Source organism: Ooceraea biroi, chromosome 8 (genome assembly GCF_003672135.1).
Source record: "Ooceraea biroi isolate clonal line C1 chromosome 8, Obir_v5.4, whole genome shotgun sequence".
In the NCBI taxonomy this organism is placed as follows: domain Eukaryota; kingdom Metazoa; phylum Arthropoda; class Insecta; order Hymenoptera; family Formicidae; genus Ooceraea; species Ooceraea biroi.
Genome location: NC_039513.1, coordinates 6192870 through 6218138, shown reverse-complemented (window position 1 = coordinate 6218138; position 25269 = coordinate 6192870). Strand labels below are relative to the sequence as shown.

Below are 25269 nucleotides of genomic sequence, written 5' to 3'. Positions count from 1 at the left end.
TATATATATATATATATGTATGTATATATATACATATATATATATATATAATATGTGTGTGTGTATGTATATATACACACACGCATTTCATGCGGCGGTGTTGATCGGAGTTCGAGAAGTTATAGATATAATGCATTCCCGTCATAGAGAATTTCCAATAATACCGGCATTACAGCGGCACTTAATCATCTTTCGCGCGATATATAAATTAATTTTCCATCCTGGCGTTAATCTCGCGCAGAGCAACGATCAGCAGTAACCGTACGTACCTGGTCCTCATAATTGACACAACGGATTCGATCTCGGCATTACAGATTCATCATTATGAATCATAAATTACACGGGCCGCGTATCAAGCAGCACTCCTACATAGTTTAATGACACGTTAAATTCTGAATTCATCGGCAGCGAGATGCATTTTACAACGCGGGATCCGCACAGGGGGCACGCGCCGCTTTTGATACCGAAATCTGCTTTTGAGCTTGCAGAATTTTCCTCTCGATTTTCTTCCCTTAAAAATCCTTGCGTGCTCATACGGAATGGATGCACCGAAGACGATCTTGTATTATTGAAATTCTGCGAGATAAAAGTACCACATCATATACTTTTCAGATGTCAGAGTTTTATGAGTGTCGTTATATTTACGCCAGAGATATCATTTATTAGAAACCACAAACACGAAGAATTGAGTTGATAAAGCCACCGAGACAAATAATCACAAACGATCGTTAATTCTTAAAAAATAAGTTACATTGTTATTGATTATTTTTATTGTTAAAGATAAGTTCTTAGTATGTGGAAACAGGTTGTATATTTTACATCATCGCAGAAATAATTTTATTCGAGATAACGACGTGAATTCGAGATTCACTGGTGCACTTACCATATTTCCATTTACAATCTAGTAATAGTTTGAGGTATTGAGAGATAAAGCAATCGTCACGCGCGTTTCTCGCTGCCAAACATTGGGCAGTTTACGTCGGTTTTGAATCCTGTAATAAAAGTCTGTCCAGGCTCTGATGCAATTGATACCACCAAAAACAAAACAAGACATCGACTATTTTTTGTTTTTATTTCTTTTTTTTAAATATACTTTGAGTCAATACAATGTTGGTAGTAATACCAACCAGTTGTTTTTGAAATGGTTATTATGTTCCGTTTTTGGAATCGTCTCCAAAACCGTGGTCGAACCTCGTTGAGTGTCCTGAATGGTGTCGTAACGCTTTTTTTTAATCGCCAACTTGAGTTTTGGGAATAGCCAAAAGTTACACGGAGTCAAATCAGGCAGGTGTGATGCCTTTTCTGTCCAAGAAATCGTGTACAATCGTGGATTTGTGTGCCAGTGCATTATCATGCAGGAGTGACCAGACCCTTGCTCTCGGTATTCAGATCAAACTTGAAGAATGCTGTTCTAGGAACGATTCAGAACATCCAAATAATAATCAACGTTCACCGTTTGACGTTCCCATATAAATTCCTTATGGACGATTCCTTTCGAATTGAAGAAAACGATGAAAGAAAGCAATGTCTTGATAATTGGCTTTTCTGTATGCGCATTTTCTTCGGTTTTGGCTCTTCTGGGCTCTGCCATTTCGCACTCTGCCGCTTTGTGAGTAGCTCATATTGAAAACACCATGTTTCGTCATCAGTTACAATATTTTTCATGAAATTCGGATCAATATTGCTCGCTCTTAGCAGTCTTTGCAGTGCTCCACTCTGGCGTCTTTTTGATCCTCCATCAGCGTGTGCGGTATGAAGTGTTTTTTCGACGAGTATTTTCGATAAAGTACTGCTACATTTAACGTCAAAACTGACGCAGAAATACTACCTTGAAATTTAGGGTAATCGAGCTTCATAACGCAATCATTCATTGAGAGAAATAACGCTGCAGAAAAAAGTTTTTAAAATTATTCGCATCAGAACCTGAACGGACTACATACGCATAATATACGCAATACGTGAGCATGCAACTATCACATAGATCCAGTAATTCATGTGCATTTTGTCGCATACGATGGTATGTACATAGTCTATGTATCGCACAAGAATGTTATCTCAAATATTTCTTAAGAAAAGAAAAACTTATTCTCTCTGAAAGGAGACTACAGACAGAACATACTTAAAACACGTACATCGAATATACAAGAAAAGAAAGATGATTCCTGAACCCAAACCGCAATAAGAATATCTCATTATGAATAATTTTTAATTTTATACATCTCGTAAAGATATTTCTGATTATTAAATCGCAGGGTGTTCTCTTAATGAGTATCGAGATTACCGATTGGCAAAATTCCCATGTTCTTGCTTCTCGCACGATCGATCGAACGAAGATGCGAGAGCGAGAGCGACTTATCAGGCACTCCCGATTGTATGTTCTCAGATAATGATACGATACACACCGCACACACACGCGTGGCAATCAGCAGAGATCTCGGTTGAACCAAACCGATCGCCTGTTTGCAGGCAAAATTTAAAAAGTTGGCTTCCAGATCAACGCCTCGGCAAACGCCTAGGTCGCTAATTCCGCGATACGCGGCTCATGCTCGCAATATCAATTATCGCTATTTGTTCTCTGTATGCGGTGATCACCGCGAATATAAGCGACCTAAGCGCGATGCGTATATGCGTATACGCGTACGTGCGCGCCGGGTGATACGCGTGCAAATTGCACGACATTATGCGCGCGACGTGACGTTCGCGCGCGGCGAACGGAGTTCTTTTATTCCATCCTTCCACGGTAGCTTTATCGCTTTACTTGGGTCCCGGCGATTTTATAAAGGCAATAAAGTTAATGTTCCTATTCGCGCAGAGTCTGATCCGAATTGTCGCAGTATGAGAGAGGGTCGCAGAAAAATCAGATTTGGAACGCGTACATGCCCAATGGTATTCACAAATCAAAAAAGGAGACGTATACTTTCAAGGGAATAAAAAGAGACTTTATTAAATAACATTTTCAACAGTAACGCCGCTATCTCTTTACGTTCTGTTAAACTGATCCAGCACTTTGTTAGATGAACAAAGCAATCAACAAGTCGTTAGATAAACAGATAATTAGATACAGATAATAAAAAACAGACACACAAAATAATTACGCTGTTAGGATGCTACAAATTCTTGTCCGAAACGTCCGATTTAGAACATTGACTCGACATATTATGCCTTAAAATATCACAGTGTGCGTCGAGGAATTGCCTGGACCAACGTCTACGCTACGATCAAACGGTTCGTCTTTTATTCGAAGGACATCCTTGGTCGGCCGCGGTCGACCACGCGGTTACAGGATCCGTTCCGGAGTTCAGCGGCAGCTTCCTGCTGCTTCTGTGTGCCGTTCAAAGCGCCGTCGGTCTCCAAGTATTCCCGCAGTCAGCCAGACAGGAGCTTAAAGCAATTTCGGCCAGGTGTGTGTCCCGGTGCGGTGGACAGGCGACTTGGTGAAATCTCTTCAGAGCGTCGCACAGCGTCTCGATCGCCTCGTCCACCCTCTCGTCTTCCATACTGGCCAATCCGCGGGCGTAGAGTGCCTCGCACTCCCGCAGGCACGCGAGCCGATCCTCCAAGCAGATTTTCTTCTGACAGCCCTGGCATTTTATCATCTTACTCGGCCTCTGCTGCGCTGGCAAATGCAGTCCGTCGCATCCCGGCGTAGGACACCTCGAGGAGAAAGACCAAAAGGATATTGCGCGATTCTCTTGCATTCAGGACTTTGTCTCTCTGTGACGGGATATCATTAAGAATTAAATCGCTAATGAGTTATGTATCGGCACCAGAATGCTTGATGCACCTTATTGGAAATGATCAAAAATAATTTTTTATTGATAAGAGTTTTAAACTGCAAGCACAAAAATTTCATAATTTTTATTATCATCTTTGACTTGTATAGATATAAAATTTCGAGGAGCCACTCAGATGTTACTAGTTACTTTCGCTCGTCTTTACGCTCTCATCTGATGTCTCTAATAATAATTAAATATTTCGTACAAACGTGATTAATAAGTTAATGAGATAATCGAAAATATAATATAAAAATGCGTTAATTTAAATTAAATCAGTATCTCCCTAAAAAATGGTTGAAACATAAAAATGTGCACTTAAGAAAATTACATTCGCATTAACGTGATGAATGAAATAATTACTCGTAATTGAACTTTTGTCCAACGTTGGTACCGACTTGCTTTTCAAAGACTGTCCCCGTAGTTTATTTCTCTGTGAGAGAAATACTGTCGGCTCACATACACACAGCCGCACTCATTACTGTTGTTATTACCGTTGACGCAAAAGACGCGTAACGAGTAGTGCTACTACCCAGAAAATTACCGCGAAACTGATAAAAGCACCTGGCCGTGTCGTTGGAGTTGGTATAAGTATCTCACGACAGTGAACAGAAGTACCTTTGACGACGGGAAAGCATCCTTACGGTGCAGGTGCTTCTTTCCTTTGATAAACTCGCTTCGTCAGGACTTGCGGTTTTTAACGATCTTGAAAAACGTTTGCCGACTTTCTCTCTTTTCCTCTCGACCGCTTGTTATTCTTCCGGCGTGACGTTTTTGCGCTTTTACTCATTACCCTGATTTCTTAACGTCTCCTGAGATTTTTACAAGTACTTAATGGTACGCGCGCACGAATTGACTTTCTCGGATTTGAATTTCTTAAAGATCTAATCTCTGCAGGTGCTGTTATTAAGCACGATTCTAGACAATAACATTAAAACATCTCATCTGTTTCAGCAGATATAAAGAAATTGAGATTAATGTTTCAGACGCCGTTGTCAAAGTATTATTTCGCTTTATTTCTGATCGATATTGCTTCGCTAATCTATTGGACAAGGAGATGTTCAATTAGAAGGGAACTCGAGAGAGGCGAAACGACTTGGTCGTGTACCTGATAAGATCGTTCATTCAATTAAATTTACTTCCTTAATGAGCTTGATGGCAGAGAATTTAAATGGACTTACCTCAATCTGACGGAGTCGTTCGTCAGATTCTCAAAGCGCGGCCAGTCTTCGTGGCAAGCTTTGCATGTGCACTGGAACCAGTATCTTCCCGCTAGTGTCCTTTGACGTTCAGCAAGAGTCTTCTTCGTGAATATCGGTCCATAGTTTTCGGCAACAACGTCGCCCGGCTGTAGACTGCGAACTGCTCTTATTACGATGCATCGACCGACAAAACATCTGTTTTAATTTGACAAAAAATTTTTTATAATCTTCCGCCAATTTATCGCATTATTAATCAAAAGAAAAATTAATGTTTGCTGCCGATTTTCTCATATCCAGTAATAATGTGAAGTAGCGAATATAAATAAATTATAAATTAATTCATTTCATATTGGTGATGCAAACAACATTATAGAAAAAACTATAGGTATACGAAAGCTATGGGTAGATACATATTTTACGTACATATATCCCAATATTGCATCGAAAATCATTAACTGGTTTCTAGCCGAAACCGAAGTTATTATCAAGTACAAGTTAATAAAAGGGGAAGGGCGAGGTGCAATTACTTCGCCATGAAATAATAATCGTAATCATCACAATAGCCCCGACGACGTTAATAACGTGAACAGTAACAATTTACGCTCGCGCCGAGCAATGCAGACGAGTTTGTGACATTACAGAATAATGAGCGCGCTAGTGTAATTTCGCGTATAATGGCCGCGACCCACGAAGTCATCACAGACGCGCTTTAGTGCTACTCGGAATATACGTAAATCCACGTACTTAATTAGCGTTAATAGATTCGCAGTATTCCTCGGTAGAAGCATCGCGGGGGTTCATCCGTAAAAGTGGAATTTCCCGAAAGGTGAACCTAACTCCGCCATTCCTATTTATTTCTTAATTATATCCTATGTTAAATAAGTAATTCCACTATTAATAAATAGCTATCTGTGAGATCGCAAAAATAATTTGTTAGGAACGATTTAAATATGGATTATTTTATTTCATCCCATCATGTTGCCAACCATCTATGAACGGTGAGCTCTGTAAATGAAGAGAACTCATTTTGACAAAGGATAAAGCTTTTTCGGTAACAAATAATGAAGGTAGTAGTTGAAACAGACCGGAAGAGAACTTTGCTTAACAGTCAGGCGGTCGTAGGCTGAGTAATAATTCGCACGATGACACAAGCGATTGTGTACTGTCTGGTTATACTATTATAATTAGCTCTCATCTGCCATGGTGGTCTTTACTCTTTTCCGCGACCACGTTATTAATATGCAAATCAAGGTATGCGAGTCACGCGCACTTTGTCGGAGCGCAAAGTTCGTCGAGACCGCGTGTGAAACGTGTACAAGTATACACCGAGTGAACACAGTGCAGACGAATTTGAACCAACGACGAATGCGAATTTTAATCCAATTAATCCTACTATCAATGCGACTGTCAACGGAACCAACGTCTCACATGTGGTATCACTAATTGCGAAACTTTAATTTAAAATGTAAAAATATTATACAAAGAGATATAATTTATATTTTATATGAAGAGAGTTCTTCTACATAGAAATATCCTTTTGCTCGTGGCGAATTTCATTAGATTTTGCCTCTCTCCATGCGTGTTTCTGCGGAAATTTATTTTTCCAAAAGACTCGGACGATACCCGCAAGGAGTATAAGCAAGCATGCTCCTTTCGGCTCGCGTTTCCCTTTACTTACCTCATCACAGCGGGATAGCAGTCGTGATTGAAACGGGCGACCGTTGGATAAATCGCCACACCGAGGTAGACCGGTCGGCTGCCGCGGAATCGATGCCGCTCGCTCAGTCGAGTCTCGAAGAACTCATGGGCGTTGAATTGGAGCAGTTGTAGGTTCCTCAGCAGCAGGGCGGCCACGGCGATCTCGTCGGCGCCTGGGACCTCTGCGAACTCGCCAAAGTTTCCGATATTAGTGCGAGCTCACCGCGCGTTCTGTGCATTCTTCCACTCGTCCATTTCTCTTTCTCTGTCTCTCACACACTCTCTCCGATTCTCAGCATCTTCGCAAAAAGTTTTCGCGACTCTATCCGCCAAACGTTGTTAAAATTACGATTGTACGGTTCGCTAAGTAACGCGCGCGCGTGCGGAGAACTTGCTGAATCAAAAGTTCGTCCTGCCCCGCGCGAGGTAAGCACATTTCTTTCCCTCGACAAATTAGCCCGAAGTTAAATACAGGCCGGCGAGGGCGATGGACTGAAGCAGCCGATGATAAGTACCATCGTCCGGTGTGGGGCACGCGAAGAAGCTGACTCTCTGCAGGCACTTGAGCAGGAAGGCCGCCATTAGCGATCTCTCCAGGAAGTCTTTGCTTGTCCGTCTGTCCTCGTGGGTCACCATCTCGTACGGTGTCACGTCGATCGTCTCGTCATCCCTCTCGTGGCACTCTTTTGTGCCCTGCTGCATCTTCGTTTCGGTACTCTCCTCGCCTCGCCTGGATTCCTTCAGTTTCCTCCGTCTGATTCTTCTCTTGGCCGACCTGCTACTTGCTGACTGCGGCTTTGCATCGTGCATTTCCGGCGTGGATGCTGCCGCAGGCGTCGAGATCATTTCGCTGGCGTTCTCGCCGTTCTTCTTCTTCAACTCCTCGTGGATCTTCAAACACTTCTCCAAGCCCTCCTGCGTCACCATCCGGAAGGCGACCATGCTGAGTACACTCATGCCGGAGCCTAAAGAGAGGAATGTAAGAGCGGCTCGTAATTAGCCCGTAAAGACCTCGGTTACGGCACTCGGGATAATGGATCGCGTGCGTAAAGCGGAGCTTTTATTTATGGAGAAAAATGGCTCTCGAGAAATATAATAAAATTTATGATAATTTTATTGATAATTACTCTATCACTATATCAAACACATAGTCATATTCTTTGTCGAATATTGAGATCAGACTTTTATTAATAAGATAATTTTAATTGCAACGCCATCAATAAAAATTTGTAAAAAAGAAGTCATTTGGATTTTTAACTAAACACATTTTCAATGTTTGCCAAAACTGCGTCCATTATCGAGCGCACTTTGTATATGTTACAACGATGTGATGAGGCGTTTATCTATAATCTTACCTATCAGTAGTGCCAGAATTTTGCACTCGTATTTGTGATACGTCCCCACTGCGATGTCTCTGCACTTTCTGCCGCAAAAGGCAACGCTGCTGCAGTTGGGGCAGCCGATCGGTGCTCTCAGTCTAAAAATTTCTTAGATATTCGTAGATCGATCGAAAGGAAAATGGGTTAGTCGAGAGAGTAAATTATGCAAATTGTCGAATAAAAGCCAAGCAAAAACTTCGTTGCACGAAGGCGACGAGATTCAATCTAGATAAGTTCGTATATACGAACTATCGATCAACAATTTCCGACAATACATTTTAAACGCGAATCTGACGAGCAAATCGCTTCGTGAAGCCACATGAATTTCAGAACTTTATGAAAACATCCAAATAATATGAACACATGAAGCAAACGTCAAATAACACGAGAAAGAGGTCTTTTTGAAAACTTTTAAATATTATCTTCGAGCTCTCGTGTGTATTCTGAAATACTTTGCGCTTTGATTAGCACGTGCGGCTTTCATCTCCGTGCAATAACGACCACTCGTTGTCGTCTGCATACGTCGTTCGTCACGCGCGTCGCTCGGGTTAATGAAATCTATTCTCCCTCGCTCTGACTCTCTCTCGCTCTCTCTCTTTCTCTCTTCTCCCGTCGCGAGTTTATTCGTAAAAAGCTGTGGATAACGTGACGGCGGAGCTTACCGCGCTCACGTAGACAAAGCAGAAGTTACACGCGCGGGGATTATGCGGCCGCCCAAGGATCGTGTCCATTAAATTCGGGAACCATGGTAGAGAGACAGAGCCGCCGGCAATTTTCTCCTCACCTCGCGTAACAGTGCTGACAATGGGTGCCGTAGAACTCGGGTAGGAGACAACCCGCCAGCGGCGGCTCGACCGCCAGGATATCGCCCGGATGTATTTCCACGGTTGCAACGGCGTGTTTACCCGCTGCCGCGGTCTCACGGATTTCCAGGGCACCGGACGACCAGCGAACCTCGGAATTAACAGCGCCATTTAACGACGTGCCGTCGCCTGCGAAGACACATACAGTGATTTCTTAGGATGAGCCTCGTCCCGCCTGGTCGATTTAATAGAATCGCCGGATATCCGGCGCGATCACAGCGCAGATTCGCCGACAGGGTTGTTTGAGTTCCATTAAGGGTGTACGAGCACATGGGACGTATAATACTTTGCGGGGGGATTCTTTAACAAGCATGGAGCGCGTTCGTGTGCGTGTGGTGAAAATGGAGGTCCGAAAGGCAATGAGCAGATGGGAGAAACGCCGAGGTCAGCATAATCATCGAGATTCCGTTCCTCGTAATGATATGTGATACATCCCGGCGTATCTAATTCCGTCGGACTTTTCGTGACGCTTCGCGAATTGAAAATCCAGAGCGGAAGAGGATTTTCTTCTATCTCTATCGATTATCGATGCGAAAACTAGAGAGGCAGGGAGAGATAGTTTTACCTGCATGAGCTGGGTCTCGAATATCGTTTAGCAATCTTGGTGCCATGCGACGTCACGTTATTTTCTTCTCACGAATGTGTTCCAAAGATCCTGCGGTAGGCGCAGATACACAGTGGCAGAAACTATTTTCTGTTTCGCGTTTCGATTTCTCGGCCTTGTAGCGACGTAAAAAGATCCGGTGTGCTCTGCCATTCATGAATAAACAGCGTGGCAGAGTAGGTCGCGTACTACTACACGTAGTACACTCGCTGTCTGACGTGGCAGTTCATCGTGGCGCGACACGTGTAAGGAAGGAAGGCGATAAAGAAAAGGGAAAGAGAGAAAGAGAAGAGGAACTGGAAGGAGAAAGGTCACGCGACTGCGCTGGCGACCTTGCCATGGCCTTAATCTCACGATCGAAATCGCCAGCCTCCGTCAAAACAGCCGATATTTTCGCGCGAGAAGCAGCAATTGATTCAAAGTTAATCGCGTTGGAAAGCTGAAATATCTACGTTCTGTCGTGCGTGAAATCGTTTTACTCGAAATTCATTCAGAGATTGCAAAATATCGTCATTTGAAAGAAGCTTAAAAAATGAAGAATGGACTGAAGCGTTATTTGTATTATTCGTTACGTTAGATACTGAAATTGTGTATTGCAATGTCCGTACATTTGTTTCCAAGTGATTTAAAAAAACTCTTGATATACAATGATTGGTTCACATTCAAATGGCTATTAAATTAAGAGAAGAAAAAGCGACAATAATTTAGTTAAACAATAATTGAGCCGCTCTTACGAGACTAGGATTGCGGAATCCAATTCAGTCGGAATAAATCGAAATTCCATTAGCGATCGGCATCTCGCTCCAACGTATCTTTGATCTTAATGAAGCGGCGGCGTTCTCATTTCATTGTTAATCCGATTTATACGCGGCACAGAGAGTTCCACTATGATTTAAGAATTCCGCACGGGATACCCGGGTTAACGAGAATGTGTAAACAAGCCGCAATTTCGCGTGAAACGCCATTTCCGGTTATCTTGGCTACTACGCTCGCATGTGGCATGTTGCCCACTGTGGTGCTCTAATGAATGGAAGAAATTGCTGTGGTCCGAAGGGGATGTGTACACTCGAACCGACTAATCACGGTCCGCTTGCAGCAGACGATATCCGTGATATCGTGCAAAGTTTCGGTTTCGCTTGCTAAATGTATTTTAACCTTCTATCCACTATCAACAATATGGATTAACTCGAAAAATAAATTCTAGTAAAAGCAAATGGAATCCACTCTTAAAAACAGACATGCTACTTTTATTTTTACCTCCTTTCTGCGAATATTGAAATTCACAATTTCAATAGTCGACATTTGAGCAATTATAATTACGTAGCAATATTCATTGAATTGATATATTCAATTAATTTCAATAAACTTCCACGCTCTCTTTATGAATATCTCCTTTAATTCACTTCTTAATCTAAAAGAGGAAACGAGAATCGATCAGAGAGCGATCATTCCAAGACCATCGCCAATGGTTTCCTTCGTTTTTGTCACATATATCCGCCGTATAAGTCCCGCAGTCGCAGGAAGATTTCTGGGATTTATATATATAACGGCTAAGTGTCGATCAGGTCGGATTAGTACATGATTTGTGCATCGAACGGGAGCCTGCGACTTATTCCCATTATATAGGTGTATTTAGGTATCGAGTGCCTACATACATTATGTACATAGGTGCTCGGATTGTATCAGAGCCGATGGTAATGAGTACCTTCAGCTGACCATGTCTACCATGAGTAGGATTCAGTCCCTCGGTGCCTCGTATATGAAACGTGACTAAAAAAGTCGAGTAGATATAAGACACCGTGTATACTCGAGAGGAAAGCTGGCGAATGGGGTTGAAAGTCAACCCTCAGTTGACCTCACGTTTTACTTTCTGCTTGTCCTGACTTTCTATATACTTCCGGAATAGCCAGGTTCTGGCAATATAAATACCATCTCCTGTTACATAAAATGCGTTGTTTTATTCCGAATATCGCGGAATATAATGAATTTAATTTTGTAACTATCATGGGAACTATCAAAGCAACATCTATTTATCTATCTTGCGATAATATTGCGATAATATTGCAAATACATGTATATACAAAAATCAATGGATACACAATTACACGAAGAAAGTGCGCGAATCAAAGCTGTTCGATATTTCTAATACAAAAAGTTTTGAGATAACTGTCTGCAAATGATTTATTTATTCTTGTTTTTTTATTTATTTTTGTTATTATTTATTATTTGTATTTTTCTCATTTAAGAATATTTTTCGTCGCAATATCATAGATGTTACGAAATAATTAGTGGGAAGCGCGCGAGTGATGTTCATTCGAATTTTATTTCTGCGATTTCGTATTTTCCGCGTTTGTACAGTTAACGAAATGTTACGTTCGTGTCGGGATCTGAAAAAAATGCCAAGGGAATAATACTGGACGGTAGGACGGGGTGCGCGTTAAAATTGCAGGATTCATTCACTGATTTACGATCCAGCGGACCGATTACCACGAAGTATGCACGACACATGATGAATGGAGGAAATATTCATTTGCATCCACATACGTGCTGAACTTCTACGTGACTAACATAAATTTACATTAATTTGTACTTTTAATTAGTCTGATTTGAAACATCAGAAATTGATGCGTTTAGGAGCCATCAATGTTAACTCCTATATTTTCGATTTTCTCTCTCATTATTATTACCTCTTGTATTATCAAACTTATTTAATTATTTATTTATCTAATACAATGTTCGCGTGAGCTTAACTGCAAACTGCAAGAAATCACTTTCAACGGACCAACGTTATTTCGGATGATGAAAAAATCATATTGCGGATTGAGGACTAAAATATGAATAGCAACGCTGAGATAGGAGAAGGATAAGCCATTAGATTGAATCGTAAATAACTTTCGGTATAAATAAGGAATGCTTATTTCTACTGAAATGTAATATTTGTTTATCGAGAAAAGAGAAAGAAATATTTATCTATTAATGAAAACAAAAATAATTAATGAAATCAAATTATTTCGAATTCAGAAAAATGTAAGAGTACATCTTTGTGAGTAATTATTTATAACTCGGCGTACATGTACAAGCTCCAATAATGCTGGACTTAAGAAGTTGGACCTATCTATTTGAGAAAGCGGCAACTGATACTTTGAACGCTCTTCTAATTTGATTGGGCCGCAGTCAGACTTGTGAGTGGTTAGAGACCGTGGGCGGGGGCTGAAGTAAATGAAGTTTAGCTACGAACGGCCGCACCTGCAGCGGCAACCCTCGAATCGCGGTTCCGGCTTAAGCCATGAGCGCTCGAGGGGCGCTTTGCGGTGCTAGAATTCCACGTCCGAAAACAAAGAAGCGCTTGTTTCTGTTTGAGCGCGCGAAACGGTCTGGGCCGGCTCAGCCGGGGGATACTCTTAACGATCAATTAGTCGGGCGTAGCCACGGCTCGCATTTAGACTCCAGGCAAGCACGAAATAACGCCTCCACATTATCGGAACAATTTACGCCGCGACGGCGTACTTTTTTTAAGATTATACAAAGCGCCAGTAATCGCTCCGGATTCTACTGAAACATTAAGAAGAGATTCACATAAAGCAGACACCTGAGAATCTTAACTCGAGATTCAATTACTAAGATATTTAATTTCGAGTATCGAAGAATTCCAACACGGAACGGGATATCGAATAATTCGAATCAGCCGTCTTGAAATTTTCTCTAAAGAGTTCATACTAAATTTGCCGAGAGAATATCCCGCTGTTAAAAGTAAGAACGCTGAAGGTATCTCTCTCCGGGGGGGGGGGGGAGATAGTATCGTATGCAGCAGCTACAAGAAATACGGTCGTAACTGCGAAAGAATTTATTAATCAATATAAAACTAATTACTGTGAAGTTAACGCGCGCAAAGTCGCTGGTCCGGAATCCGGGGCGAAACTTTTCCCCGGCCGAAAAGACCCCTAATTTATTCCCGTCGCTTAGCGTTAACGGCGAATCGAGAGGAGTTTCTAAAAAGCTTAGAGGGATAAAAATGCATTCAATCTAATGAACATTAAAAGAACGATATCAAAGTAATATATTGCCGCCACGCGACCAGATACACCGAGATGGAGCTGCATAATGACATGTCTTTTAATGTAATTTCTGGTCCACGGAACAAACAAAGTTTCGCCACCGTCAGAGAAATTCCAAGCATCTCGTCTCTACGAGTTTGCGAGTCAAACTGCTATTCGTTCACCTGAGGGAGGAACGGAGAGCATTGCCTGAAAATCGTAAGTGGAAGTGTCGTTTACTACTGTCAGCACATACACGCAGATAACCGTATACCCCTATACCCATATACCTGCACAAACACATTGTTGTAGAATAAAACTGGAAAAACACTTTTTTGTCCATCATCGCTTTCAAAATCCCTCAGTGACGGCATAAACGGCATTTATACGAATAAAATATGCAGCCGCGAGCACAGTCAATCTCGCTGCTAGCTCGGCGTTATCACCATTAATCACAGTTATCGACGAGATCAAAATTTCATATTTTTTAATTCCGTCCGATTGATCGCTCGTTAATTGCCAGCCCTGTGATATGGCCACTCGCAAATAAATCGGCCGTGCCGTTTTCCGATGCTAATGCACGTACCATCGCTAAATATCCGCGCAGTTATTTTATTATCATCGATAAAGCGCTCGAATAAAAATCTAATTAAACACTGCGCGCCTGGAGTGCTTTTATCCGGAGTTCGGTAATCGTATCTTTTACGTTGTGAAACGTTCGCGAAATAGCGGCGAATGTGTTTCGTGCCCTAGGATACGTTACACGGTGAAATCAGATCGAACGGTTCAGCTGCGAATCTAGATCAACGTTGTCAGACGATAGATATATCTCTCCCTAGAATAATTCGTTTAAAATTGGCTGCGAATAAAGATTTTCAATAATGTTAAAATGGTAAGACATGACAGAGGTAAGTGAACATAATTAATAGCATTAAAATATTAATTCTCTCCTTTTTTTCGCGTGTGTATATGTATGTATGTGTTTTTCTAATTCTAATTATATATTCATTATGTATAGTAATAGATATTTATTACAATCTCTCTCTGTCTACAGAATCAATTCGACGATTTAAGAATAATTTTATATAAAATTTATATTATATTTTTATTTTAAAAACCATGTGGGACAAAAACGGATACAGGGTCAAAAAACACTTTTTTAATTTTTAAAATATTTACGCGCTGAAGAAGTAGCTACGTATTATATCATAATTAACTATTTATGTTTTGCAGGCCACCAAGTGTACATAAAAATGGTATCCCTCGCACAACCAAAAGAAAAGAGACAGAAATAGAGAGGAAGAGAGAGAGAGAGAGGGAAAGAGAGACCGAGGCATATCCTTCGATCGACGGTGGTCGAATATGGTTTGGTCGCGTGCACGAAACATCGGTGAAATAATATCGTTTTCACGTATATCCGTCGCACGCTCCCGAATGCATGGAATTGTTCGATGGTCTGCATCGGGCCATCTCTCTCTTCCCTGGCTCTCCTTTCTCCCTTTCGACGGCACGCCTCGTTTGCGCGGGAAATCCGATATTTCCCGACATGGTATTTGGCGCTCAAATGATGCGCGCGCCAAGTTATCGACGTCGATTCGTCTCTTTGTACCTAACTGGCCGTCAGCTACACCGGCTCGGGGCCTCCTCCGTAATTGGAAAGTGTCTTTTTGTTCTTCTGCTCGATTTACCTCTCCACTTGCAAAGTTCGTAACCTACCCTCTCCTACTCTTTCTCCTCTTCCTGTCTCTCGTTGCGCCGATGCCGCGACTGATTTAAACACTATCGACGCATTCCTACGTAGAACGAGTCCGAGGAAAAACCGAAAAGAGCTCCGTTCCGATTTATCGCGCCCGCCTCCGTGATTGCATTTCGCGTTAAAAGCACCGTCCGAATCAGAGCCGGGGAGAACTATTCCGTCGGTATAGAATCGGGGTGCACTAACGTGAGGTAAACCTTCTCTCTCGGAGAAGACGGTCTCGGAAAATTTAGTTGAAATCGTTACGGTCGCCCATCGGCCACGTGCTTCTCCGTTCTGTCGATCGTGGTTGATCGAATTTGACGAACGTTCCTGTCGAACGTGTTCCTCTCAGGGGGCGCGGATTATTTATCACAATTCCGCGAGTTATCCCCATTTGATAAACGGAAGGGCGAAGAAACCCAATGGAATTATCCGCGTCTAGACTGATCTCGTTACGAGATGACGAATGAGGAGTGTCGAGAACGGTTGGCGATCGCGGTTAACGATCCTCGATACGTAACAAGGAGGCGTGCGTTATTTCGATCTACGGTGCTCGGAGTCACACGGCTGGAATACCGAGGCTTGCTGGCGTATTATGATACCGGCTGTCGAAATTTCTTTTGTCAGGGGATGCAGATTCGCGTGAAGACGCGGGTCCGGCCCGTCCGCCCGTTCGAGCGGCACGCATTATGTGTTTGCATATATTTGCGGTGGCATCTCTTCCAAAGGAATATCGAATTAAGCGTTTCCCGGGAAAATCGACTGTGCGGGTTACCATGGAAACCATAGTCGACCCCCGTGTTTCGCTCCTCAACCCGGCGCACGGCTGCATCCTCGCACAAACTCGACGACGCTCGGATCAGCACCGAATCGCGTCCGATCGACGTCTCGTCAAACTCTCCGATATACGGGTCCGCAGATTTTTAGGCCCCCACGACGCGTTTTAGGTCGCTCCATTTACCCCTGTCACGAGACAAGTTCGGACAAGACTGGACTCTAGTAGACTCGGACAAGCATGGACCAACCAGGAGCCAAGTTGGATCCAATTCGGAGTCAGTCTGGATCCTGACATAGAAAAACCTATTCACATAATTACTTTCTGTTTTATAAGCAGCGCGTATATTTTTCGAGAATAATCTAGAGAAACAAGAATCTCGGGCATTTCACTTGTAAATTTGATCACAACATTCCGCTACGTTCTTAGTCGAGTATTTTCCTTTTTGACGCGTCTAATGCACAGTGGATACTTCGAACAAGTCCACGAGATCGATAGCCACTGGAGTGACTTGCCAGATTAAGCTCGTTACTCTGTATCGCGAATTATTCTTGCCAGGCGTTCGCCAACTATCAAGGATCAATACCGCTCTCACGCGCATAGTTCAATCCTAATGCAACTTGCCAGAAGTTTCGGGATGGGAATCAAACGTAAAGCCCGTACACTGATACCCCAGAGGGAGAGAGTGAGCGCACAGCGTTAATCCGACCATAGAAACTCGAATCCGCCACTCGATATGGAATAAAGCGCGCGCTTTTGTCTCCCGCTTCTCGGCACCGCTCGTATAAACGTCGCGCCGTTTTGAGACTCCACGTCAACAATCGGTTACCCTTCTACCGTCCGTCATCTGGATGAGTGGCTGGATATTCGACTGTCAAAGTGAGTTACCAAACTACGGCCGACAGTTTTTAATCGGGAGCACAGGTCGGGTAAAAGAAAATCCACGGACAGTCGCAATTTTTCATCGATCTTTTACGTCCAACAGCGAACTCGCGTAGTTAATTGCTACGTGCTGCCTGCAGCATCGAAAACACTCAGTACCACCAAAAAAATCTTATAGATTTCCGATATCTTCAGGAGAAGTACGCAAGACTTGCTCTCATTCAACTCAAGCAAACTGACGGTACCGATAAAGTCACTTCATCATCAGTCACTGATCATGCACTTCATATTTATCTTATCGATGATGCTATTCCAGATACAATTTTTTGTACTATACAATTTAAAATAGTTTTCTTTAAGACTTGCAATTGTTATATAATTATATTTTTGCAGTTGCAATACTTTTAATGGAGCGGAGCACGAAAGGAGTATAGGAAAATCTCTTTTTCGAGATATTTGATAGCTCGATAACCAAGATATTTGAACCGTTCGAAGCGTTTCGACTTCGGCGCCCACCGCGATATCGGTTTTCAGGTACACTCGTGAATCGTCGTGGCCGGGAAAGCCGGCTAGATCACTTCCGCCGATCGTCTCTCGCACACCGGAAGCCGGCGGAGCGCGGTCGTGAAGCCGATAGGAGGAAGAAGGTCCTCACTCCGGGCGGAGAAGAAGGTTTGCTAAGCCCGAGGAGTACCTGGCCGAGAAATCGAGTAAGGGGAGGAAGAGGGAGAGAAGAGCGCGCGAAGGAGTCGATTTTCCAGAATTCGTGGCGATCGTGAGTCCGGGCACGCGTGGGTTCGCGCGATGCGGCGCATTGCCAATAAAGTTTCGCCGGTTAACGCCGCACAGGTACGCTCGATCTACTAAGGCCGATAACTCGATTCCGCATCGATCTCGGGGGAGGGAGAGCGGGAGAGTCGGATGGAGAGACACGGTGTCGTTTTCCGCAGGGAGAGAGAGAGAGAGAGAGCTGCGCCGGGACACGCTTCCGCGGGATTCAATTTGCTATTCTTCCCCGGTCTCCGGCAACGTTGCACACCTCCTTCCCGGTGCGGTTCTTCGGGAACGAGCGAACGAACGAACGAGACGAACACGCGGTTAAACGCATCGGTAAGCGCGGCGCGCGAGTGCCGATAAATAGCGCGGCGGTATTATCAAGAACAGGCCCCGGGCCGCAAACCTAGTCAAACCGGGTTTGCCCCGTCGGGGTTCCCGCGAATCGAATTACCGGATATCGCGCGCGATCCGCGTGCACGACGAGCATCCCGCGTTTGCATTCACGTGACAGCACGGCGCGAAAATAAAATGTTGCGGCAGTCATGTAATAAAGAATGCGGAGACGCTTTAAGTATAGAAACGAATCGATCGTGCATCGAGTCGTAGAATACCCGATAACCGATAACGAATCGCGTCGATTACGCGCGGGGGAAGATTGCGAGTTTTTACCGCGCGGATGAACTCATCCGAAAAGCACCACGTCTTATGACTCGAGTGAGTAATTACTCGCCCGATTGTTTCCGCATTCTGCAACCGTGCAATTATTCATCGCTTCCCTCAGGAAATGCGAAACCGATACAGTACTCACCCTCCAATAGACCATCACGCATTTTGTTGTAACGTACCTCCGAAACGCGACGCCCTCAGATTCCTCGCCCCTTAGACACGTTTGATTGCAGCGTTAATGCTCGCAGTTGGAATCGCAGGGACACAGAAAGGGCGGATAGCAGGCAGATGAGGGGAAATGGGGCTGTATAGTTGTAGCATTAAATTCATCGGGAGAGTGGGGCAGCCGGAGAAATGCGATGGATGGTGAGAATGCAAGTTTACGCGACACCACGGTGCCGACGTCACGGCGCGGGTCTTAAGCCGGGTTTCACGAATCACATATTTTGTGGGGCGACGACGGCGGGGCGGCTTTTGTGCGAGGCAGAATCGCGCTTGCCGCCACGCCGGTGAATAGGATTTTCGCCGACAATGCCTCGACGAGGAGGCGAAACTCGATATCGTTCGCGAAGTCACCGCGGCAGAATTTTCGCGAAGAATACGTGGCTGGCTCATCACGCTCGTTCTCTCGCTCTCGCTTCCTTCCTCTCCCCTTCTCACGCCCTTTTGCTCTTGCTCTTCCTCTTTCTTTCTTCCTGTCGATCTACCACGCGGCACGTGTGTTTATGACGCGCCGATTGAATGCCGAGCACAGCACGCGTGGTGTACATATATCGGCGGATGCATTCGACCAGCGAACACGGTAATTAACTCAGGGTGAAAGTGCCACGGATTAATGTGGAATATCGAGTATCCGATTGCACTTGCGCCTCCGTGTGCACATCCCTCTTTCTATGCATACGCGCAAGCTTTCGTCACTCTTGCGCGTACCTATGTACCCTCGGTACATCCATTCCGATTCAAAGTTCCGTTGATTACCCGCCCGCTCGATTTCGTTCATGTAGCGCATACGCCGCACGTATGCGGCTGAGCTACCAGCTCGCTATAATTCTTATTATGCGCAAGGGGTTGCGCGGGACGTGCTCTTTATTCCAGCCGGCGAACCCGAAAATGACGCATTCGCGAAGCCGGTTCTCCAGTGCAGTTCTGTGGCAGTCAATAGACGCGAGACAATACCGAGGAGCGCATAATCCGAGAATGGCTCCTGCATTTTGACGTCGGATACACGGAGAAGAGGACGCGATCGCGCGCGCGACGTTATTACTCCTGCCTTTATTGTGGACCTTCAGTCTCTCTCTCTCTCTCTCTCTCTCTCTCTCTCTCTCTCCCTCCCTCCCTCCCTCTCTCCCTCTCTCTCTCTCTCTCTCTCTCCCCCTCCCTCCCTCTCTCTCTCTCTCTCTTTCTCCTTTTCCCTCCGCACGCGCACCGGTAACAATATTGACGCCAATCTTGCTCCGCTAATCTACTTGTTATCCCCGCAGATTACACTTAGAACCGCCTCCGTGATAACGTTACGCATCCGCGTTAGTACATTCGGCGGGTGCGATACAACTCCCGTGCTGCCAGTAATGCGTCAGCGCATGGCATCATAATATCTTATCGTTCGCAGATAATCGGTATATTACTGCGTCAGGTGTTGTATTCGGACGATTCTCGGATCACTAAACGAATCAAGATCCACGGGTGTCTATGATCCTTCCCAGGGCGCAATAAATATCTATCTATCTATTCTTTAGGAATGCGAAGACGATTCGTACCAACGTTATCTTGAGCTTGAATCGCATTGGATAAAATAACAAGGTCATATTTGTTGGATTCATAGACGCATGTCGAGGATACAGTAACGTACCTTCTTGCTGGCTCGCGACTAATCGAATCAGCCTGCTAATGTCGGGATCAACGACGGGCACCAGCGAGTTCTCGTTGCTCTTCAGGAAACGCTCGCACTCTTCCGTCTTCTGGCGAAGCTCCTGCCTGCGGCAGTAATAAAAGTATTACGTAAATGAACGCGGGGAGGTGTATCCAATCGTAGACATCTACTTTGCATATCGTTTATTAATCAAAGCGAGATTCTCGCGTGGCTCTATTGTAATTAGCAGGACATTTGCAAGTCATTTACTATGATAAGGCAAGGCGTAAGAGCGTTATGAATATTCGACATATGTCCCGCCGCGTGTCGCAGACTTCCGGAGTAAACACTCGCGGAGCCGACGAGCTTGAAATTACTATCTTCTCGAGTTTCACAAGATAGACGCAAATACTGCAGAGTTCCGCGACTGTAAGATATACTCCTTCGGTATATACGCATGTTCGGTCTACAGTAACCTGTAGGATAGAATGTTTGACGTGACGTAGTACTATTGATACAAAGATCGCGCATATACATGTGTACATACATACAGATCGATGCAGAGAGGCAGAGAGGAAGAAAGAGAAGCAAACAGGGAAATAGAGAGAGAGAGAGAGATTCCGAATATGTATGTATGTAATATATTCATAATTGAAAAGCTTTGCGGAGAAGCGTTGCAAATTTATTGGACGCGAGATATTCCGTTGGAAAAATGCTGCCACGGCTTGAAATATAATTTAAAATACAATTGAATATAATAACGCCGAAAACATGAAAAAAAAGTAAAATGTAAATAATAAAACAGAAATATATGACGAGCGAATTTTTCATTCGGATTTATTAAATGTGAATTCTGATGGAAGAAAAAAATGGTTGTTATAAGCGGAAATCGCGTGCATCTGCTGTCGCTGTAGTTCGCGAAACTGCAACTTCCTGCTGCGTGTACGTAAATTTCTCGCAAGCCGAAGGGGAAGCAACGACATAAATCGTGGCAGGAACACGGTTTTGCAACGAAAACGAAAAAAGGAAGAACGAAAAAAAGAACTCTGTGTAGCAGAGAAAGTCAGTTGGAAATTACAATATTCATTCTGATAAAAGGAAGCAATGCGCGATCTCTCTCTTTCTCCCTCTCATGTTTGGAAGTAATTTATTATCTCGATGCCCGGCGAATTAACCCGCTTTTCCGCCGCGGACTCTTCCGCTGTGGACAGCACGAATACACGTCCAATTGCAATAAATATTCCTACAATTACAGCAGTGCAATGATTTGCTCAATTAAGGCCTGACATTACCAATAATTAGTGACGTTATTTTACGATGATTTGATTTAGAAAGTTCACGGAAATACTGATGATGATATAAAGTCGCGCGTATGTGGAATGATCGGAATCGTTAGGTAAATCAGACTAAGTAATAATCCTTACTAATGGAATTAATAACAGTTGTTATAACTAAAGCTATCAGTTGCAGTGAGTAATGCAGCTATTAATACTGGTTACTGGAAAGAATAGTGAATATTCAGATAACAGGTCCATTTATACGGATATTTTAACTGGTAACTGAGTTTTTTCGAATATCCATTGTATTTTACCCCCTTTAGAATCCCTCAATTTTCCCTTCGCGCTTTCCGCTCTAAAATACATTCTTTACATACTTGACGTTTTAAAAATGAAAAACATGGACGTAGACAAGATAATATATTAAAATAAATGTCAGTATGCATATGTACAAGTGCATGTAGTACATACGAATAGTACATGGACAAACGTGAAGTTTAACTTAAGGGGAATGCGGTTTAACTGGCTCTGAAAGGGTTAATCTATTATTTTGGATTTTTGTTATAAAACCATTCCATGGGACAGTTGATACGCGATCGTACTGACGAATGGATACCGAGGGTACCACCCTTGGGCAGATCGGGTATCAAATATTATCCATTATTAAACACTACAGAGCCCAGGCCCGTGCAGCAGCGTATGTCCGTCAATTTTTCAATATTTTTCTGGCTTCGAACGACAGAGCGCTTCGAACGGCATCACTCACCCCATCGTTGCACATTGATATATCGGGATAAATTCGCACGTTACCTTTGATACACAGCTCGATACGGCGCGATACGATATCATTCGTTTGCCCACGTGGATTCCGCGCCGTTACGACACATCGAATTCCGCAGGATATCGGAAGACACGCAACGTTTCTCAACGGATCCTGTACGGTCGCTAAGAGCATACCCATGTCACTTTCAGTTAATAATTATACAGAGTAACTCGCGCATCTCTCGTAATATGTAGAGATGGATCGGTTGATAAATATGAAACCTGAACCTTTTCTCTCAACATTGACAAAAAGTTTTTATCAAATGCGAGCAAGCTGAAAATTTTGCCAAAATCAAATTGATTCGCTTAATTGTATCAAAAGCGACATAAGCGATTTTCATCATTTGTTTGCATCTGCACTTGATTCCAGAAAATCCAATGGTTTGAGCTTTTCGCCCTGGGAAGCTTTTCTCCACACTTTGTATTTGGAGGTACAATTTTCTGCGACAGAAGGAAATCATGAAGAAGGAAGGAGAGAGGAAGAGTGTATTCCAATCTCTTCGCTCGTCTTAGCGCGCAGCGTAGCAATACGGCAGCGACGTGCGACGATAAGTAACGCCGATACGCCGATATATCGTTTCCCACTTCGTATTTTTACGAAACGCGGGGAAACCCGAAGGGATTTTTCTACATCACTCTTGCGAGGAGGAGGGAAGGACTGGAAGCGCGCACATTTTGCGATTTTTGCGGCTGTCGTGAAATCGTCGACATCGCCACGATGGAGGAGACACGGTACGGTTCTGTTTTTCCTACAAATTGAATTCGGCGAACGTTAAATTTTATCGGTTATTAAAAACGACATTGTATGCGCGCGCGCGTACATGTGCGCGTGATCTGTCGATATTTTTCTGCTCCATGAACATTCTCTTCGGGAATTTTTCTCTTTCTCTCTCTTTCACACACGCACACTCTTTTTGCTCTCTGTTTCTCTTTATCGTTTTCCACTTTTCTACCGTTCTGCTTTGCCTGGGTTAATTCTGGAGTTACTCGGTAGGGAAGGTCGGCGATGTAGGCTTCGGATCACAGCCGCGCAATATATAGATTCGAAGCGACATATCGATCGATGTGGACGGGAGTGGAATAATAATTTGCACTGTTATTGCGAATCCATCCGGGCCGCCGCGCGTTTGCTCTCTTGTTCCCTCTTTCTCTTCCTCTCTTTCCCGCCTCTGCGTTCTAATGCTCTGCCTCTCTCTCTCTCTCTCTCTTTATGTGTGTGTGTATATATATATATATTCAATTCTTGTTGTTCATTGTCTCCTCCCTTCGCTCTTTACCAGTTATCCTCACAATCTCTTTCTCTTCCTTCCATCCGTTCTTTTGTAGGTAGAGTAAATGCTCCTATTGATTTCCTTCTCCCTTTCTCCTTTTTCCTTCCTTTCTCTCTCGTTCCGCATCCGCTTCTACACGTACACACACGTTAGGCGCACGCTTTGTTCGGCGGATGAGTGCAGCAGCTACGAATATGCGAATGACAAGTGGCAATCGATTGGAACTCATCGTCTCCGCGGCGGTACCCGCCTCGTCGACGTTCCCGCGAAGACGCTTCGCGTCGATAGAAAAATACTCTCGACATGTATTTGCCTCGCCGTAATGGCTTTATCGTGGTATACGTAACAGCCGTCTCGAGAGAGACAGAGCCAAATGAGAGACAATCCCACATAATCTCGCGCGGCATATTCGATTTCGTTTAATATTCCGATGAAATTGTGAAATGCGTTTTCCTTGTTAAAGAATTTAAGTAATAAGCAACTTACTTCTGTTATATTATGTACTCCGTTGGTACATGTTTATCGTGCGCTGCGTCTCTCTCAGTAATATACATAATTTTGCATGTTTTTATGTTCTGCCATGTTTCTGTCATATTTGCGTAAAAATAATTTTCTCACGATATTTATCGAGATGAATCAATATTAATAAATATGAATAAATATTAATAAATATTAATAAATAATTAACGAGTATCGCAAATAACTTGGTACATAATTTTAATTCTACGGAAGTCTCGTCGGAAGGAGGACGGTTAGCAAAACCGTGGGCGAGGTGAGCAATCTTGATCGACGTGAAGGAAGCACGGCCGGGTATGGGTTTACTTCAAAAACTTTTTACCGATAGCGTAGCCAACGGGCACTTTAAATAATCCTTCTCTGGACGCGGATATTAAATTTCTTACCGTGCTTCGTGGTGAACGTGGTGGATTCGTGGTAGTCCGTTTAAACGGTACACTTTGTCCGCAAGACCGGATTGCTGTGGTATTATATATATATATGTATTCCGTGAGGGGGTCTCGTGGCCGTTTAAACTCTAATCGCGACTTCTGCAAGAAACCCTTAAGGCTAATTGAGGCGACTTCTTCACGAAGGCGCTATTTTACGCTTTAAAAGACGCCGCGCCAGACTCTCAATATCCAGCAAACCGATCGGGAGAATTAGTTTCGTCGTAGTTTTTTTTTCAGGGAAAAAAAGACAGCTTACAAACGTACACAGGAAAGCGGGAGAGAATTTTTTTTTACTGAGAGCCAGCACGAGAGAGTAGACGAATATTCACCTAATTAAAGCCGCGACAACCGCGCAGTCTGTCTGAATTTTCAATTGATCCTTCCCGTGCAAGTTTCATCATTAACGGATTTACGGTTCGCGTCGAGAAGCACACGAGACGTATTGAATATTAACGGACGCTTTCATAAAAATTCTCGAAGTTGGCAAAGTGGTTTGCACTGTCGGTCGTCGTAGACTTCGACCGGTACGTGCGGTACGGTGGAAACGCTCGCTGCTTGCAAATAACGGCAGAGCTTTGAATTTTAATGCGCCACGGCGACATGAGGCATCATTTCGAAGGGAAGAATATGCTCGCAAGATTAATCGGCGGCACTGATAGCTCCGCCGCCATTTACCTTTATCACCAAATTAAATGTCGCTGGAGAGAAGTGA

General features: G+C 43.7%; 1 protein-coding gene across 2 annotated transcripts in view; it reads right to left on the bottom strand.

Annotated features, from left to right (window-relative positions):
* Positions 1-644: 644 nt before the first annotated feature.
* The window catches only part of LOC105287882 (SET and MYND domain-containing protein 4), a 101785-nt gene continuing 77160 nt past the window's right edge, over positions 645-25269 (bottom strand). For both annotated transcript variants that reach the window (XM_011353744.2, XM_011353742.3), the window contains 7 exons: positions 20241-20365; positions 8837-9044; positions 8029-8150; positions 7189-7638; positions 6654-6855; positions 4955-5170; positions 645-3654 (listed from right to left, as the gene is read on the bottom strand). In XM_011353744.2, coding sequence (XP_011352046.2) covers positions 3333-3654; positions 4955-5170; positions 6654-6855; positions 7189-7638; positions 8029-8150; positions 8837-9044; positions 20241-20365 — 1645 coding nt within the window. In that variant the 3' untranslated portion in view covers positions 645-3332. The remainder of the gene's footprint in view (positions 3655-4954; positions 5171-6653; positions 6856-7188; positions 7639-8028; positions 8151-8836; positions 9045-20240; positions 20366-25269) is intronic.